Source organism: Magallana gigas, chromosome 7 (genome assembly GCF_963853765.1).
Source record: "Magallana gigas chromosome 7, xbMagGiga1.1, whole genome shotgun sequence".
NCBI lineage: Eukaryota > Metazoa > Mollusca > Bivalvia > Ostreida > Ostreidae > Magallana > Magallana gigas.
In genome coordinates this window covers 34,256,189-34,275,319 of record NC_088859.1, presented here as the reverse complement: position 1 = coordinate 34,275,319, position 19,131 = coordinate 34,256,189, and the positions used below count along the sequence as shown (strand labels likewise).

Below are 19,131 nucleotides of genomic sequence, written 5' to 3'. Positions count from 1 at the left end.
GATTATTTATTGTTGTGTGGAAAAAGAAAATGTTATTAAAATTTTAGACAAAAAGCCGTACATTCTATCTGTTCGTTTTGTTTCCATTCCTTTCGAACAAGTAAAAATGGCGACATCGAAGGGTGCGAATACGTACAATCGACAAAATTGGGAAGATGCGGTAATATTATCATATTTTGGATTCAATTTTTGATAAACATTGTTACAAGCATTTCCTCATTAAATGTTTAATGTGTATGCTGAAATGGAATAAAGTTATTTCAAGGATTCATAAGCACGTAGCATCGTTTTGGAAATTGCGGGGGCCAAACGTACAAAAAAGAACAAGCTCATCTTTTAAAAAGATTGTTGAGCTAGCGCTTCAGCTATCATAAAACAAAGAAGCTGATTTCTAAAACATTGGTTTAAATTTCTGATTCGATTAATTAACAATAGGAATGCACAGTGGTGTACTGGAATTGTATTCTCTTTTGAGAAGTGGACAGGCATAGCCTACATCCACTTCTCTTCGCGAGCCCTCATATTTTGATTCTGAAAACGTGTAGGACAGTCTACGCTTCGACTCATGTTTTGACTCCAGTTTCTCTTAATTTTCGTAACAGAACTATTATTTCTACATTTTCAACATTAATGCATCCATATATTACCAAAAAGTCAACACTAACCCTCTGTCAAATAATTTTCTCAACTTCTACATCCCGGATTTAAATTATGAGTTCTCTCGCTATAGTCAGTTTAAAAAGCAGAAAATTTATAGTCGGAAAAATCAGAAAATATTGGTCGGATTGTAGACTTTAGATTAAAGGTATTTTTCTTACAATTAAAAGAGGTATAAAACATGGGTTTACAGTTTAAGACAAATTAACAAAATACATACGATTAAATAAGTAATTGTGGCACATAAAACAAAAACAAAACTCTTTATATTTTAATTTTTGTTGTTTGCTACATTAATCGATGTTCGTTTTAATGTTTAAAAACAGACGTAGAGCAAATTTGTCACCAAAAGAGATTATTAAAAAGGGAATAAATACAGTAAAACTCGTTTAGTACGAACACGGATATTGCCAATTCACGGATATAGCGAAGTCATCTTGGATCCCCAGCTATGTAAATTTAATGAATTCTTTAACGGTTATAACGAATTACCGATATAACGAAGTAATTTCGTAGGTCCCAGTGACTTCGTTATAACCGAGTTTTGCTGTACAACTTTGTAATTTTGTGACTCAGTATTTGTTTGTACACTTTTAGATGAAGTTGATTTAGTAACGTTTTCTCTACATTATTGTCTTTAATAAGTTTCCAATTTTATCCGAAACACTAACATTTAATCTGCGCTGACCTATATAAACAATGTGATACACAAAATTTAAACCCGGGATGTAGAAGTTGCGAAAATGATTTGACAGCGGGTTAGTGTTGATTTTTTAAGGCGTCGAGCTAATGCTCGGCAGCCTTCTAGCGATCGTCTGGATTGGCAATCGTCCAAAAATTCATGCACTGCACCGCCTTTTTAATGCACATAAAGAATAAGTTTCTTGAAGTATTAAACGTATTCAACTAAATTGTGTACAAGAAAACCAACTTTGCCTCCCTGGTTATTGACAACTCATTGCATTTGTATAAATTTGCTTAATCAAGAAATAGCGGATGAATACAATAAGGTGCAATGTAAACATTCACTAAAATATTATTTAAGTTTATCGCTTACATTTTGATTGGAGACCGTGCCCGATAGAAATAAAATTTGATATGTAAATTTATTTGTTATCGGGCATGGTCTCCAAAATAATTGTAAGCAATAAACTTATCTAGAGATTTTGTTGCAATTAATAAACACGATAATACAGTTGATTTGGTCGAGCATTTTAGATAGCACGTGTTGTGGATTTGTTTGTAAACAACCATAGCATAGGTAATCTTGTTTCAAACGGGAATTGAAATAAATAAAAGTATGTTTTATTATTATAATTAGGGACACACTGTTAATGTATTCAAATTATGGGCCTGTGAAATGTGCAAAGACTTTTTAAAGCAGAAAGAAAATAATTTTTTTTTGAACTTTGAAATTTCTTTGATTTTTGTAACCATGATGAGTTATTGTATTATAAACTCATCACTACCTATTTCATAACGAAATATACTGATTATTGTTTTTGAAACAGCACAAAATGTAATTTATTTCCTTTTTTATTCTAATATTATTTCATAAACGACTATATATGATAGACAGAAATTCAAATTATTGATATTATTCTATATAAAAGAAAATGTCAGCTCGACGCCTTTGTGGCCGTTCCGGCCTTTGATTTTGTAATATATGGATGCATTAATGTTTAAAATGTAGAAATAGTAGGTTTGTTACGATTTAAGTATTGATTTTTGCACATCTATTTTCAGGAATTTCCCATTTTGTGTCAAACATGCCTTGGAGATAATCCATACATCAGAATGGTAAGTCAAAGTAGAAGACCAAAGCTTTATGATTTAACCTTTCAACTTAATAATAATGAATTAATAGAAAGAAATATCTGTCTAAAGTTATTAGACAGAAGCAACAAATATAAAGTATTATCTTGATATTTATCATTTTAATAACCTGACCGTTAAAGATATGATTAAGTTAGATGTTGTTAAATTAAAAATTGAGCACTTTTTATTGTGATAAATTGTATGAATAACCTTTGTGTTTGAAGATGAAGGAAAAATATGGGAAAGAGTGCAAGATATGTGCCCGCCCTTTTACTGTATTCAGATGGTGTCCCGGAGCCCGTATGAGATTTAAGAAAACAGAAGTGTGTCAGACATGCTCCAAACTGAAAAATGTCTGTCAGACATGCTTGCTAGATCTGGAGTATGGTGAGTGCAAATTGCAAATTTATTCTTTCTTTTTTTTTTTTGATGATATTTAAAATCTGTAATCAAACTCAGGTTTAAGTCATATTTCTTAAATGATCTCTTAAATGAAGTTGTATTACATGTATTACATGTATTACCAGTACATGTAGCATTTAGTTTTTTGGTCAAATTTTCCTTGTGTTATTTGATTGAATAATTTTGGATATGGCTTAGAGAGCTTAATACAATTTTAAAGCATGATCATTTGTCCATGCTCATCCTTCAGTATTTACATACATTGACTTTGAATTGAAGGCTTGCCTGTCCAGGTTCGAGATGCTGCTCTAAAAGTTCAAGACAATATGCCCAAGTCAGATGTGAACAAAGAATATTATACACAGAACATGGAGAGAGAGGTAACTTACAACATTGACTAAGTGTAAACATCTTTTATTGAAGTCACTTGACTTAATCCACTTCGTCCCATGGGGGACATATGGTGGCTGTTTCATCTCTTTTCCTTTCAAAGTTAAATTAATTCAAAGCTGAGGATGATATCTTTTTGCAACTTACTTCGATAATAATATGACCTTGAGGTTGTAGATGGGTTTATGTCAGTCTTTTAAAGATTTTTCTTGCTGTCAAAAGATGAAAATCTTTTTCACACTCTAGAACAAATACCGGTAGTCTTTTGAAATAGAATATTTGCAGTTTAAGATATAATGCTTAATGTACTGATGTTGATATAACCACAATAAAATAATATACCAGGTATGTTTCGAGATGAATGTATTTGACATTATGTGAACTACCGTATTTCATATAAAGCTCTACTGAATCATGATTACTGGTATCTACAATGTTCATAAGAAATATTTCTGTGATGTAGATTGCAACTAATGACGGAACAGCACCAGGTGGTGCCCTAGGGAAAGCGATGGCACCCAGTGACATGCTTCTTAAACTGGCCAGGACTACCCCATACTACAAGAGGAATCGCCCACACATTTGTTCATTTTGGGTCAAGGGAGAATGCAAGCGAGGGGAGGAGTGTCCATACAGGTAGGGAGTATTAGTCAAAGAAAGCACAAGAAAGTAATGCAAGGAATGATAAATAGAGAAATGGAGGATATTAATCTGTCATTATGCAGTTTATTATACATGTACCGATATTTGGGGAAAAAATCCAACAACCATGATTGATTAATGAGGAAAAACCCCAGAACAAGTAGTGATGCTATATAATCATTATTTTTTTTTTTTACTCAATTTGATTGAAGGCAAGAAAACATGAATTTGCAAAGTAAATTACAGTCATGGGTACCAGTACATAGAATTTTTATTTTTAATCAAAGCTTTCTTGGCTTTATGGCTTGATTTTTATTTATCAACATTTTTGGAATTTTAAATATCCACTGAGCTTCTGTTATGCAATTGGAAACCACATTCATAATTTCTGTGTGAATTAGATGTGTAGATAATTTTAAAATTCACTGTTCTACATTTGTGTTTGCAGACATGAAAAGCCGACTGACCCAGATGATCCTTTGGCTGATCAAAACATCAAGGACCGGTTTTACGGCAGCAATGACCCAGTGGCAGATAAATTATTACAGAGATACACAGACATGCCCAAACTCACTCTGCCAGAGGACAAAACAATCACCACACTCTACATCGGAAATCTAGGGGAGAAAATTGGGGAAAAGGAACTTAGGTGAGAATTTTTCCATCTTATTAAAATGTTAAGAAATTAAATCATATTAAATTTAGAAGAACTGCCTTTCCTGTTTAAATTAAAGCTTATTAATGGAATTTAATGAATTTATTCCATGTGTTTGAAATCCCATGATTTTCAAAGATACACTGCAGTTCATTTCTTGATTGTCTTGTTTTCCTATAAATGTAACATTATTTTTTACATCCTCAATACTGCTACTGTAGATTCCTTATTACATGCGAGGAATTAATATCCGCAAAAATCACGAGGACAAACTCCTGCGAATTTTAAATCTCGCTTTTATTATTCAAACAATTTAGAACTTCATGAATTCATTAAAACAAATTGGAGCTCGTGATTCAATATTCTCGCAGTTTGATACAAATCAGTCGAGTTGCAGAATTAAGTCCTTGTGTAAAAAAGGAATTTACAGAATTTATAATTGCCTAATGTTTGTAAAAAATAATTTGTTTTTGAAAATCATGTATAATTTCTCTGAAAGAAGGAATGAGTTGATACTATATTGCAGATGGATTTTGATTTAAATCCTAAATTAATATTTGTGTTCCAGGGACCATTTCTATCAGTTTGGAGAGATACGCATGATAAATGTGGTGGCTAAGCAGCAGTGTGCTTTTGTGCAATTCACATCAAGGTCCTCAGCGGAAGCTGCTGCCGAGAAATCATTTAACAAACTAATTGTTGGCGGGCGTCGTCTCACCATCAAATGGGGCAGGTCCCAGGGACAACAGCTGGCTCTGAAGAAGGAGGGGGAGGAGGATGACAAAGATCTGGAGCCCGTTCCTGGTCTCCCTGGGGGTAAGGCACTGGTGTTAGCATACTCTCAGGTGCTTTTTCTCTCAGCAACAGAAATTTCTTATTCGTTCTCCTTGTTCCTATAATAAGAAATGAGTAAATCTTTAAAGTTTAATAAAGCATGAATGATAATTAGGGTGCATTTCAAAATCTATAACTTGGAGTGACCAAGAAAAAGTTATCCAATGAGTTTAAATAACAGGGTTAAATAATTTAAAGAAAAAGTGGTTTTGACCCAGAAATCTGGTATTGGTATTTGACATATTGAATTTTGAGACACTAAAATATGTATCTTAAAGTCAACACTTTTTATTCAGCTTTGCCTGCACCCCCTGAGGAGATTGCCAACAACTTCTTTAATCTCAGCAACCCACCCCCACCCATGGGCATGCCTCTCAGACCCCCACCCCTTGGGATGCCACCTCGAGGGCCTCCCATGATGCCCTATGGAATGGCCAGAGGACCCCCTCCTCCAGGTTAGTAATGTCAATAAAAATGAAGTTAACACAAGTAGCGATTTCTGGAACATTCAATGAATTTATGTATATAAAATTATATCACAAAGCATAATTTAAATTCAAATGTGATTGTAATAAAAAATTTTGAATTGTAAAATCTTACATGTACCCCGTATTTTCCCGACGACTCGTCGATGCGGACGACTCGTCGAATTGCTCATTTTTAGCCAAAATTTTAACAAAATCCTACGATTCGTCGATTCAGACCATACGTCGATCTTATCACTTCAAAATGGCATATAAAACTGCAGTAACATTATCAGTGTATGATGCCACGATGTCCCCGATATTGCTACCAATTATTATTAATGATTAACATTTAAACAATAACGCTTTATACTTATGCATCATATTTTCAAATACCGGCAACATCTACAAAGTCGCTTGCATTTTAAACAATTCCCGCAAACTGCAAAACTAAACTTACTTTGTCAGAAATATTTTATTCCCAAGCATTAAAATAATTATCCACTCTGACTATCGCCAGTATATTCGCCATTACGTAACCAGCCACCTGTTGACTCGGCGCATGGTCAATGTTTGTTTAACAATTTCCGGTGTCATAGGCATGCACCTGTCTCGTGTCGGACTTCAAAGGGGGATCTCAAGTGCAGAAAGCTTAGCAATTACTATGATTTGATGAAACTTGTTTACTTTGTATCCAGTAATGCAGTTACACGCTATTGTTTAACATAGACACTGTTAGAAAAAGATCGATCATTTGTACGACTTGATAATGACGATATACGACATACATACGTTTCCTAAAAAAATTATCTAACAATAATCAAAGAATTGGACAATAATTAATCAATAAACTATAATCACTCTTTTAACGGTACTCCTTATATACACAGGGAGTGAAATTGCCGTAAAGATCTCAGCCTTAGGGCAAGATTATTAACACAACCGGTGTCAGCCTATTGTATAAACAGTAGTATTGATAATTGCCGATTACGTATTTTAAGATTGAATTTGACCATAAAATATTTCTGATTTATACTTTCCACTAACAACTCTTTACTAATAAAATAATTAAATTTAAAAAACATCTCCCGGACCTACTGCAATATTTTCTTCCATTCAAATTTGGTTTCAATTTTACTGCGCAATGTTATCTTCCTACTAACCATGTGACGATGTGTTTATAAAAACGGAACGGTAAAACTTTTAATTGATTAAAGACAATGTAACATTTTTTAATAACTGTTGTTATTATTATGTATTTAAGTGTTAACAAATGAGTGAAAATGATAATTATTAAAGACGAACAGTGAATTCAACAACGTAATTTTCAATCACACAGCCAACTCAAGATGATTAAAACCAAGATTTTTAATGCTATTTTTAACAATTTTCTGGCCTTGAGCCTACGACAAGTCGAACAAGACGATAAGTCGAGTGCTCTGCTTCACAGAAAAAAAATACTGACTAATCGTCGGAAAAATACGGTATTAGGTATTATGAAAAAAAAACCCAATATGCCTTTCAGATCTGTAAATGGTTGTTTTTATGTAATACATGTATTTTAAAATTTTCATGTTAAGTACTTGTAATTTTAGGTGTGCGACTGCCTCCTCCACCTCCAGGAATGATGCCCCTGAGACCCCCTCCTGGTCCTCCCAGAATGACCCCAGTGACCTCTGTGGCTGTCCACTACCCCTCACAAGATCCGACCAGGATGGGAGCCATACCATCCGCTGGAAATACTTGAACATGAACAACCCTTAACCTCTAATTTGCAAAAAAAAAGTAGAGGGGCATTGATATTACAAACTTTAATGAAAGAAAGTTTGAAAGACAAGAAAATGAATGTATTTAAAATGATTGTATAATGTACATAACAAACTTATCACGGTACTAGGACACCTGTTGTGAAACAAACTGAGCATTTTCAAAAAAAAATAAAGGATATGTTTTTATTGTTTTGTGCATTCTTACATAACATTACTAAGTTAAATACTCCACTATCAGCATAAATATCCCCTTTTTCTTTTTAATTAGTTTGTGCACAACGGAGGTTATTTATTGATGTGGTTTGTGAATAAGTATGTCTTAATTGATACATGTACCTTCTCATGTACCCAAAGAGTTGGAACTACTGGGGTCATTTCCCTTTTTTAGTCCCCGTATTAGTAATTTTCTGACTGATTTATGCACCAAAATCTTTTTAGTTCGAGATAAAATGACTAGATAGAATGGAATTATATGAAATAGGTTTGATCTAATAATATAGAGACTGGAATTTTTATCAGTCTTTCCTAAATTAGGTCATCAGACAAAATGGCATACTTGATAAACGTTGGATTTTTATGTTGTGTTCTACTGGCGAATGAAGCGAATGGTTTTGACTTCGGAGATGGTGATATACTTAGTTCAGCTTTCCAAGAACTTTTGGTTAAAATTCAGGAACAAGGTGCGAAAATTGCCTCCTTAGAAGACACTATTAGGGCAGACCGAAGGGATTTTAATGAGAAAATAGAAAAATCAAATTTAAAAGTGCAAGGCTTAGAGAAAACAGTTGAATCTTTGAAGAGGATCATCGCAGAAATGGAGAATAAACAGGTCGCTAACAATCAGGACAAAATATCATCGCAAACTGAAAATAATACGACAGCAGAGATAGTAAGACCGATAGGGACAAATGTTGCACTGAATGCCTCGCTCCATGATCAACACGCCGGCATTGGGCGGGTGAATCCTAAACGAGCTGCTGCAGCGGCGGGTAAATAGAGATTTCTATATTTTATAAAATGCATAGATTGATGTCGTTTTTCGCAATTGACTTTAAGAGTATTCTGTGTATTGTTTTTAATTTCTATAGCCCACAGTGTCGCATTCCATGCGTTCATGAGTCAGCCTGACGCCTCCACGGACCTGGGCCAAACTATGGTTTTTGACACCGTCCTGACTAACGCTGGGTCCTCTTACAACCAGCGTGACGGCGTCTTCACCGCCCCCACCGCCGGCGTGTACGTGTTCCATTGGGTCACCTACAGCCAGCACCAGGGTGACGTCATCACCGAGCTGGTGGTCAACTCGGTCAGCCGGGGCTGTAGTCGGTCAGATAGCCACACCCTGGACGAGCACCACGCCTCCAGCGGATTGGTGGTGCTGCATGTTAGCCAGGGGGACCTCGTGTCTGTGAGGACGCACTCTGCGTGGCATAGCATTGGTAAAGTCATGAGCTTCGATGACTATTACAGGTCCTCTTTCAGTGGATGGTTGTTGGTCTAACCAATATTAAACTCACTATTGCTAGTAAGCCTATTTGACTACCAGATGAAAATCTCTGATTTTCTGAAGGTAAATGTTTTCTAAGTGTTAGAAATAAATAGATCTGCAGCCCTTCTTCGTGTCTGTTTTTATCAATAGAGTTGATATGATCTTATCAATTTCCTAACAATACAGTATATTTAAGAAATCAAGAACAACATTAGCATATTTACAACATGGCTGCTAATCTTACTATTCTCCTACATCAAATATGCATATGTAAGGGGTTTTTTTCCCCAATCATCTATAACAAATAGACAAGATAATAAGACTAGAACTTTTGTTGAATCAATCATACGAAGCATGTGTCCGATCTCAAGATGGCGCAGTGACTGATCAGGCTACATGGCAGAGTTCACACCGTCTCGGGGTGTGCTGGGATCATCTTCAGGGAAGGAAGAGCCGGGATTTCTGTAACATGTGGCGATAGGTATCCGCTCCCGATAACAACAGGTTGTCCAAGATCAGTTAGGAGACGGCCCACCATCTGAATGATTCATCTTGTAAATAGTTTCTTTCAAGTTTCTTCATTACTGATTTACATAATTGTGTGTCGATAAGCCTGTGTCATGCAATGCGCCGATGTCTCCGAGATAATACAACATATTGTAAGGTGTCATGTCGGATTGACTTTTGTTTAAACCGGTTGATAACGAAAACAATTGTAAATTGTTATAAGAAAGCTAGAAATTGATACATGTTTAAATTATGCGGCATTCAAAATGCATAAATCGACGGGTTTGTTTATATGCAATATAATAAACGATGATTATGCAATTTTAATGCAACATTAACATTTGCAGCTGATGGTCAAAATGTTTTATAATGTCCTATCTAATCCGATTTAAACAACACAGGAACCAGCATGCTAATTTGGAGACTTCTTCGTAAGCCAAGGTGGGGGGGGGGGGGGGGGCTGGCGTAGTATATCCATAACTTCATAACTTCAATTTCACTTCGATTTCTTATTATCATATCAATTTTTTATATACTCCCAAAAAGTGTGTGTGTGTGGGGGGGGGGGGGGGGGGGGGGGCAGGCCGCCCCCCCCCCCCCCCATGCTACGTGCCTGATCTTGGCTTGCAGAGGTGTTGCTAAAAAAACTAAAAATAAAAAAAAAAACAGAGAGAGAGAGAAAGTTTTTCAAATGCCTTGCTGTAGCTCTGTGGACACTCAAAAAATAGACAAGATATTTATCTAAAATAATAATAATCAAACATTGAATAAAAACAACCCAGTTTTAAAATATTTAATGTTCAGGATATGAAATCAAAGTTTCTACTTTTCGGCCTGTTACTATATACTTTTTAAAAGAACGGTTAATATTTCACTACGTTCATTTGTATTTACATCGTGGACTATTTTATAATTTGTATCTCCTAGAAAAAGAATAGGATTTCCTCCTCTCCCGACTCGAAAAATAATATAACTCTGGCCTAGTATTATTAAACAATACAAAATATAGTGTACATAAATTAGTTTAAACTAGTACTAGAGACACAATAAAAATAATCTTTTTTATTTGTAAGCATAAATCTTTTAAGAGGCAATATATACATGTATATGCTAAGTACAATCACTGAAATTATTATATTTAAAAATGTTTTACATATTAAGTTCATTTTGCTTCACGTTGAAATTGTCATTTGTAGGACAAATTCTTTTATTTGTAGAATAAGCTGGTGAAAGGACCGGAAACGCTCCGGCACAATACATTTCCGGAGTTGAAGTATTGAGAATTGTTTTCGGGTATATATAAGGCGAAAATCGGCGAGCACCTGCTGTAAAGTACGATGGAAATCCCACAGGAGATGCAGAAGAGTTTCCCGGACAAATCATGCCGCGCCTGGATTGTGTGGTCACCGCTAGCCGCTGTAGCAAGTCCCTGTACGCCGCTCCCCCCGCCACGGAGGATTCCGGCCGGAAACGGGTCTGTAGGTACGACACCAGGCGGACACATCTGTCGTCCGTCACCGTTAAGCCCTCTACGTCTGTCATAAAGCGCTGGATTTCCCGGATGCAGTCATTGTAGCCCACTTGATAATGATGCATGAAATCGGCCCAAATGTCCGAAGAAAACCATTCACCTGCAGAACAAAAAGAAAACTTTATTATTTGTTAAAACCCGCCCATTGAATGTGAAAAACATCACTGGTAACACAGATCACGAGTATGAAAGTGATAAAATTATTGATTTTATCTCGTAATAAATTTTTGCTTCTCATTTAGATTCATGTTTGTCGTACCCGGGGATAATAACTGGCACGTGGTCTACACGTGCTACACGTGATCTGACATAAGTGCACGTGACTGCAACGCGTCGTCTGACAGATGCCCGCCATTTCGAATACTCACTATTTTCAAAGCGTAAACCAATTTCTGTTGCTTGAATTGCACGCAGATAATCAACTGTCATCTCTAATATCTCTGCCTTTTCTAATTTTCCAGATGTCTGTAATTAAAAATATCATCAATTAAAAAAATTGCATGGATGTAGTGATAAATATAAATGTACATGCAATGAAATCATTTCTGTATTGATGTACTTCAGTATGTTTTAAAAGATGAATTACAGTTTGCATTAACATTCTTTTGAAATCAACATTTGTAAGATTTGTTATAACGTAATCCGGCATATGGTATTGAAAAAATAAACTTAGGAATAGTAAGCATGGAACACCATTAGATGTTATCATGGATGAATCAAGGTAAATAACATTCAAAATGTAACCACCGCTAAAAAAAATTCAAATTGCAATATATCTGGCTAAGAAATGCATTTAAAAATTCTTAGAAAGGTGAAAATTGTAAATTGTCATCGCTCACGGGCATTTTGAATTTTAAATAGATTAATACTAAGCAGACATGTACGTCATTTCGCTATTTACATTTTTGTAAATGTGTTCAAGGAAGTATTTAAAGAAAATAAATAAATAAGCAGACCCAAGCTAGTTGGATTTTGCAATAAAAAAAGCTTCCAAATTCTATTATTTTCCGGGGTTTTTTTTCAAAGTACTTTCAAGTAATTTTTAAAAATTTTCAATGCATGTTCTTTTATATACATGTACGTTAAAATTAAAATTTAAAATTCTTTATAGAAATTAGATAAGTTGACATAATGATGATAGCAGTTATTACCTTTGGAAGACCAGTAGTTTCACAAACAATTAACAAAGAAGAAAGAAAAAAAACCTCAGTAGATTTAGAATTTTTTGGTAAACATTCGACAACTTGGATTATTTATTGAATTAATTGAATTCTTTACGATTTTTTAATTTGTGAGATGAGTTTTCTTGATATTTCCTATTAGAAAAAAAGCATATAAATATATGACATTCGGCATTTACTTGTTTAGAGAAAGCTGCCGGAACGGTTTGACTGAGCTCCGATAAGCAGGAGTTGATCCGGTCTCGCCGTCTCTTTTCTATGATCTTGTGTGAAGTCTGCTCCGAGACCTGGAATTTTTGTTCGATAGAATACCATTTAATGCACAATTGAAAATATAAACAATGCTCAAAATTGTATAAATATTAATTTATTTTAAAAAATGTATTAAAAATTATAAAAACATTTTTAATATAAAGTTGAAGTAAGGTAGTTACCTGTGTTTTTTTGCATAGATTCTCCATGGTTGAAATGGTAGTCTTACGGTGAAAATATTGTTTCGTCTGTCACGTCTGTTCAGATAGCCAGCGTAATGAGGATAATGTGTAATCTGGAGATTTTCACGTGGTCTATACACCGAAACCCAATCTTCTTTACTTCCGCGCCTCTACGGAACACAAATCAGCGCGTTCGAAGCACGTGCCGTTTTTTAAGTCACTGAATTGTTCGAAGAGTCATTACCTCACGTGATTTTAGAACAACAGCGAAATAGAGGGTCTAATGGTTGTTAGTATGCAAAGGCACGTGCCGAGACTCCCTGCACGCGCGCAATTTTATAGTCGCCGACTGCGGCGGCACGCGAGACAACGGAAATGCTCACGCGAGTCAACCTTTGCGACGGCTTCCCTCATCCATGTTACGCGAGCTGGTGAAATGTATAATTATTTTGATGACTTGGATCAATAATTCGCAGTCTGTAACAGCTGAGGAAAACGATACATTCATCTGATGACACGAAAGACAACATTAAAGTTTTTTCTGAAGGCATAGAGCAATATTTCAAATTGATTTAATGTTACTTCGACTTACAAGGAACAATCTCCATAACAGTTTTGTTGGTACTTAAAAACCTCGCGTGATTTTCCGGCGTTGATGTTGCTGATAAATTTATCAATTTTGGTTCGATAGGTGAGAATTTATTTGCAAGCACATTAAAAACTAAAGACTGAGCAGTATTCATCGTTCTCCCTCTTTTTTCTTAAAATAATGCAGATGGCGACCGAGAAATACTGTAAACGTATTATATTTTGCGTGTACGATATTTGGCGGAAATTAGTTTTTGAACAAGTTGGCGTGATTTGAATTAGCGTTTTCCTGAATATGACTATTGTTATACATTTATGCATGGCATTTAGCGATGTACTTGATTTAGCGAAAGAATTGTTCCACCAAAAGCGCTAAATAGAATACACAGCCAAATGTAATACGTTTACAGTACATTATTGTTTACAGCACGGGTCATCACAGGAGCAGAAAGAGAAAAATTAATATTAATTATCTCATCTCATTATTATGTCTCATTAACAGAATATTGATTTATTTCTGACTATAAGTATTTGATTTAAAGGTTTTGTTTGATTAGAATACGGAATAGCTGATCGGTACAGAAACCAGTTACTGTTCTAAAGTAAACATACAACCGACTTAAAACATGTCTTTTTATTTGTCACTGTTAGTGCGTTTGACATATATTTTCAGTAAGCATACTAGACCGTCATTAGATTTTTGTAAACCATTGCATAAGATGTTATAATCTCGTTATATCGACATTCAAAAGCCGCTGTGACAACTTTTTGTTTCTTCAAGGAGACTAACAAATATATCCATCAGATCTGCTTTAAAATTAAGATCTTAAACTGTCACCTTTACCCCCCGCAAGATTTTAGCACAAGAATTTGATTGTTTTCTTATATCTTCATATAGAGATCATCTTCTTCAAGAGATGAATAATAATATAATATGACACTCAAAAGTGGTAAGCACGATTTTTCTTATCGTAAAGATGACTTCTTTTCGCGTAATATAAAGACTTTTAAAAGTCTTGATAAAATTATATTTTATCAACACTTTAAAAGTTTTAATTTCATCTCACAAAGCGTGCATATAGTTTGGCGTTCTTGATTGGTCCTTCTTTTTATTTCATTCGGTCCTTCCAAGAACTTTTGAATATAAAATAAATTAAAAGTAAATATTACGAGTGCAGCATTATATATTTTTGTAAGATGATCCTCAGTCGCTCCTTAGTCGCTAAAATCAACACGAAATATGCCACTACAATAGAATAAAACATCCCACTTTGTTAGGAAATATCGTTAAATCAAAAACTAGATCTTTTTTCCCATTAAAAGATGCACTTGGTATTTAAGTAAGAAAACATGTTGTGTTTTGAAACACAATATGTTTCCTACACGAAAATCGTACTGTCACGTAACACATACCATCATTCATATTGTGGTTAATGATAATCCATTAATAACCAAGATCTGGATATCTTTTTAAAGAAATTACAATTTTTTGATTGTAAAAAGACGTTTGTTCCTAAATCTGTTACACATCTGATTCAAAGATAAAAAGAAATTTGAGAAACTCATTCATTCATGGTGGTAGGAAAATGAATAGAGCGGAAGAACTATTTTTTCACAGGTCAAATATTTACATGGAAAAACCAAGTGAACGAATGTATCATAAAAGAAACATTAAGAAACGTTTTGCAGCTGTTGCAATTTTGTGTAACCTTGAAGGCTTCTGGTTTATACATGTAACGTCCGTGCTCAACAAAGAAGATGGGGGAATAAGATGGCGCAAATGCCCATTCGGTTTAGTAGTGAAATACAATTTTAAATTTATTTTTCCCCAATAAAATCTATTCAAATATATTATAATACAACTTTGCAAAAGTAAAATTTCTAACTATAGTCAGTTTTTAATATATTTAACAAAAAATAAGGAAAAAAAATATTGTCGGAAATGTTGGTGGTATCGAACCCGTAACATAAAATCCCTAGATATATACGGTTAGCTTATGCCAGGTACTCTAACCACTGAGCCATTTCAGACACAACAAAGGCGGTGTAATGAAGAATAATGACCCCCGTAGAATAATGACCGGGGGTCATTTTTCGACGTAGAATAATGACCCCCCTAGCTGAAGAATAATTGGATTTTTCTGAAGAAAAAAGACCCAGGGGTTATTTTTCTTCATGTTTAACATGAAGAAAAATGACCCCCATAAAAAATGACCCCCCCCCCCCCCCCCCCCGTAAACATGAATAGAAATTGGTTACCCCGTATCCAAGATACGACCTTGAAATTACTTTTTTTTTACTCTGTTCAACTGATTTTGAAGTTATAAACACCGAACTTGTAAATAAATCGCTGTATATAGTTTTTCATATCCGTAGCAAGCACACGCAAAACACCCTTACATTGCCACAAATTGATTGTTAATAGTTACTTCACTTTTCTTGTCGACATACGGCGAGAAATGACGCAAATAAAGAAAAATTCATACACAATGAGGATATTGTTTGATAATTAACGAACGATAATCATTAAAGAATAATTGTTGTAATAATTAAAGCAATATTCATTGGTGAATGAATTGTCAATCGAAGAATGATACATGTATATATCTTTATGGAAAAAGACTAAGGGGGCAGGTAACGTAGGAATAAGAATACTTCCTATTTACATTTCTTGGGGAAAGTGATTTTTAAAAAATCTTCTGCGTTACTTTTGTTTTCTTCTACGTATAACATGAACATCAATATTCTAAACATCTATGATATTGTATCATACAGTACTGTATACTATGATATTGGTTTCTGTAATATAGAATTATATAACATGAAATAGATGATAGCTTGCATAGTTGATTTAACTATATTATAAATAAAACGCAGAGGTTGCTTTAGATGCAGAGCCTGATCTCCATTATCAAGGATGCCAAAGAAATCTCCTACCTCACTCAAACCTGCTTAATAGATAGATGTGGTTGTTGTTAAATGATACAACATGATTCCTATGATATAGTATTGTATGATATGAAACACTATTGTTTAATAGGATACAATATAATACAATATGTTTTATTGTAAAACGTTATATGATACGATAAAATATTGTATCAATTTTTTTTTATATGTTATGATATGCTATTGTATCATGATTGTTTTGTATAGTATTGTATATTATGATACAATATTGTATAATATTATATTGCATTATTAATTAATTTTTTAATCACACGATACTATTACATATGATATTGCAATATATAATATTGCATCCTATGATATAATATTGTATATTCTATGATATTGTATCATACAGTATTGTATAATATAATATTGGTTTCTGTAATAAGAATTATATAACATGAAATTGTATATATGATATTGTAATATTAAAAATTATGGTATCATACGATATTGTTTATTATATGATATTGGTTTATATGATATATTATCATATCACATGAAATTGTATTTTATGATGTTGTAATATATATTATTGTATCATATGATACAATGTGCATAATGATTTTATGATATATTATTTCACTTATCCTATGATATTGTATCATTTGATATGATACATTTTTGTATCAAATCATATAATACAATATCATATTATGTATCAAATATGATACAATATCATACAATACAATAACATACTATTATATTTTCATTTCCTTTTTTTCACTCTATTAAATTGCATTGGTTAATTTGAGTGATATTTACACACAACACAGAAGACCCAATCACCAAATCTGGTGCATATGAATACATTCAATATTCATTCGGTATTTCTAGAAGAACAAGAACTGACTCTTCTAGCGACTTCAAACCGGATTACGACCTGATATTATACTTATGCTGATAAATATTTCATTGATGTAAATATATCTTGACAGTTAAATGAATTCAATTGATTAATTTCTTAGTATACCAAGAGTAAATTCATTTAATTACAGAAAGAAAAATAAAATTGTGTTATAAGCATATTTCGGCCGTTCCAGTGGCCATTCCGTTAATATCGCATTACTCGTTGAATAAGACAGAGCTTTTTAAAAATAAATCATATTTGCGGGAAGAAAATACATGTTTAAGAAACGTAAATATAAGCATTGAATCATTATTTTTTGAAAGATGTGGTCTCATAACTGCAACAATGAGTGCAAACAAATTATCATAACGCGCTAGCACGCGTTATTCAATTTGTATGCACACACCGTTGCAGTTATGAGACCACATATTTCATAAATAAAGATTCAAAGCTTCATTATACAATATAATATCATATGTTTCTATATTATGATGTATCATTCCAATATTATATTGTTTCATATAATACTATATTGTATTATGTTTTATGATATTGTATTATTTGATCAAATACAATAATGTATAACACAATACATAGAGAATAATACATACCCTTTTCCATATCACATCCTGTATCAGCCCAAGACTCCAATATCAGCCCGAGGGCCGAAGGCCTGAGGGATGATATTGGTCGAGGGCTGATACAGGTTGTGATATGGAAAAAGGGTATTTATTATTATATTTATTACATAATTAGTAATAAATTATGTAAAAAGGCATCAACTTGAACAAATTGAATTTAAATAATATTTGAAAGTAGTCTGTACATGTATTAAATAAAAATATGAGTTCTTCTTGTTTTAACAAACATGAAGCTACAGAAAGGAATTTCTTCAGGTTTTAAAAGTTGACTGCTTTAAAACATTTGCTAGCATTTGAAGTTTTCAACTGCACTTACAAATGTCGACTGTAACTGGAAATGTTTTATTTTTCGTCTGTAAACATGCAAAAAATGCCGAAGCGAAAAAAGGCAGAGGAGTTCCGCAAGGGGTGTGATACGGATCCGTATCAGCCCTGGAGGGCTGATAACCTGTATCAGCCCCGGAGGCCGATACGGATTTTGTGATGTCATCTGTATCACATGACTGTGCAAAAAACCTGTATTTATTACTAAGTATGTAATAAAATGTCATATCATACGTTACAATATCATATCTCACAATTTTTTACGGGTATTTTATGGTATTTTATGATATATGTTGTAAGAATGATAGGATATATTTTTAATTTTATATTATTGTATTGATTAACATATGAACATATGATTATCATACAATTTTTTAAGAGATGATATACGATATTGTGTCAATGCAGAATCCATGAATATCCAAGATTATAAAGGATGGTTTTCATATAATATGATAAAGGTGGTATCATAAAGGTGATGCCTCATGAAGGTGATGCCTCGTCTCGGTGAGCTTTGTAATCTGTGATTACCTATGTTTCATAATTGCGGAGCTAATTTCCATCGTTTAAAGGGTTCCTAGGCATATTTTGGAAATTTTATTTTTATAAAATTAATAAAATTAAATTATTCAGGGGGATAGGGTCCGGACTCCCTCTCCCGTTTTACTGCGTGAAATTATTAATATTGAATTTTCCGGGGGGACGGACCCCCTCTCCCCCTCTAGATCCATGCATGAGCAAGAAGTGTCGCATAATGAAATTAGATTGTTACTGTGTTTGGTCCATGGTAAACAGACGGCTGGTAAGTGACAGGAATATGGAAGTGCATATGTACACATTATGGCGGACATTACATTTTGTATGGAGTAGATAATGATTAGGCATAGCCAGGACTGGTAAACATATATGTTACATGTTGCAATCAAAAAAGGCGAAGGCGAAGGTGCGAAGATGCGAAGGCCAGAGTGCGAAGTTGGTAAGGAGCGATAGTAGTATCGCTCCT

At 33.9% G+C, this 19,131-nt stretch overlaps 3 protein-coding genes across 3 annotated transcripts; 2 read left to right on the top strand and 1 right to left on the bottom strand.

Moving 5' to 3' along the window:
• Positions 1–27: 27 nt before the first annotated feature.
• LOC105347056 (pre-mRNA-splicing factor RBM22) lies at positions 28–7,709 on the top strand. Its single transcript, XM_011455940.4, has 9 exons — positions 28–160; positions 2,404–2,457; positions 2,700–2,862; positions 3,157–3,257; positions 3,731–3,903; positions 4,358–4,558; positions 5,133–5,380; positions 5,695–5,853; positions 7,458–7,709. The coding sequence occupies exons 1-9, from the start codon at positions 107–109 to the stop codon at positions 7,607–7,609; spliced, it is 1,305 nt and encodes a 434-aa protein (XP_011454242.1). The 5' UTR covers positions 28–106; the 3' UTR covers positions 7,610–7,709.
• A 346-nt stretch (positions 7,710–8,055) lies between these two features.
• Positions 8,056–9,262, top strand: LOC105347057 (uncharacterized). The gene is made up of 2 exons (XM_011455941.4): positions 8,056–8,620; positions 8,720–9,262. Exons 1-2 carry the CDS (start codon positions 8,179–8,181, stop codon positions 9,130–9,132), a joined length of 855 nt encoding a protein of 284 aa, XP_011454243.3. The 5' UTR covers positions 8,056–8,178; the 3' UTR covers positions 9,133–9,262.
• Positions 9,263–10,702: 1,440 nt separating this feature from the next.
• Positions 10,703–13,207, bottom strand: LOC105347058 (hairy and enhancer of split-related protein HELT). Its single transcript, XM_011455942.4, has 4 exons — positions 12,774–13,207; positions 12,519–12,626; positions 11,527–11,623; positions 10,703–11,258 (listed from the first exon to the last, which is right to left on the bottom strand). The coding sequence occupies exons 1-4, from the start codon at positions 12,798–12,800 to the stop codon at positions 10,777–10,779; spliced, it is 714 nt and encodes a 237-aa protein (XP_011454244.1). The 5' UTR covers positions 12,801–13,207; the 3' UTR covers positions 10,703–10,776.
• Positions 13,208–19,131: the final 5,924 nt, after the last annotated feature.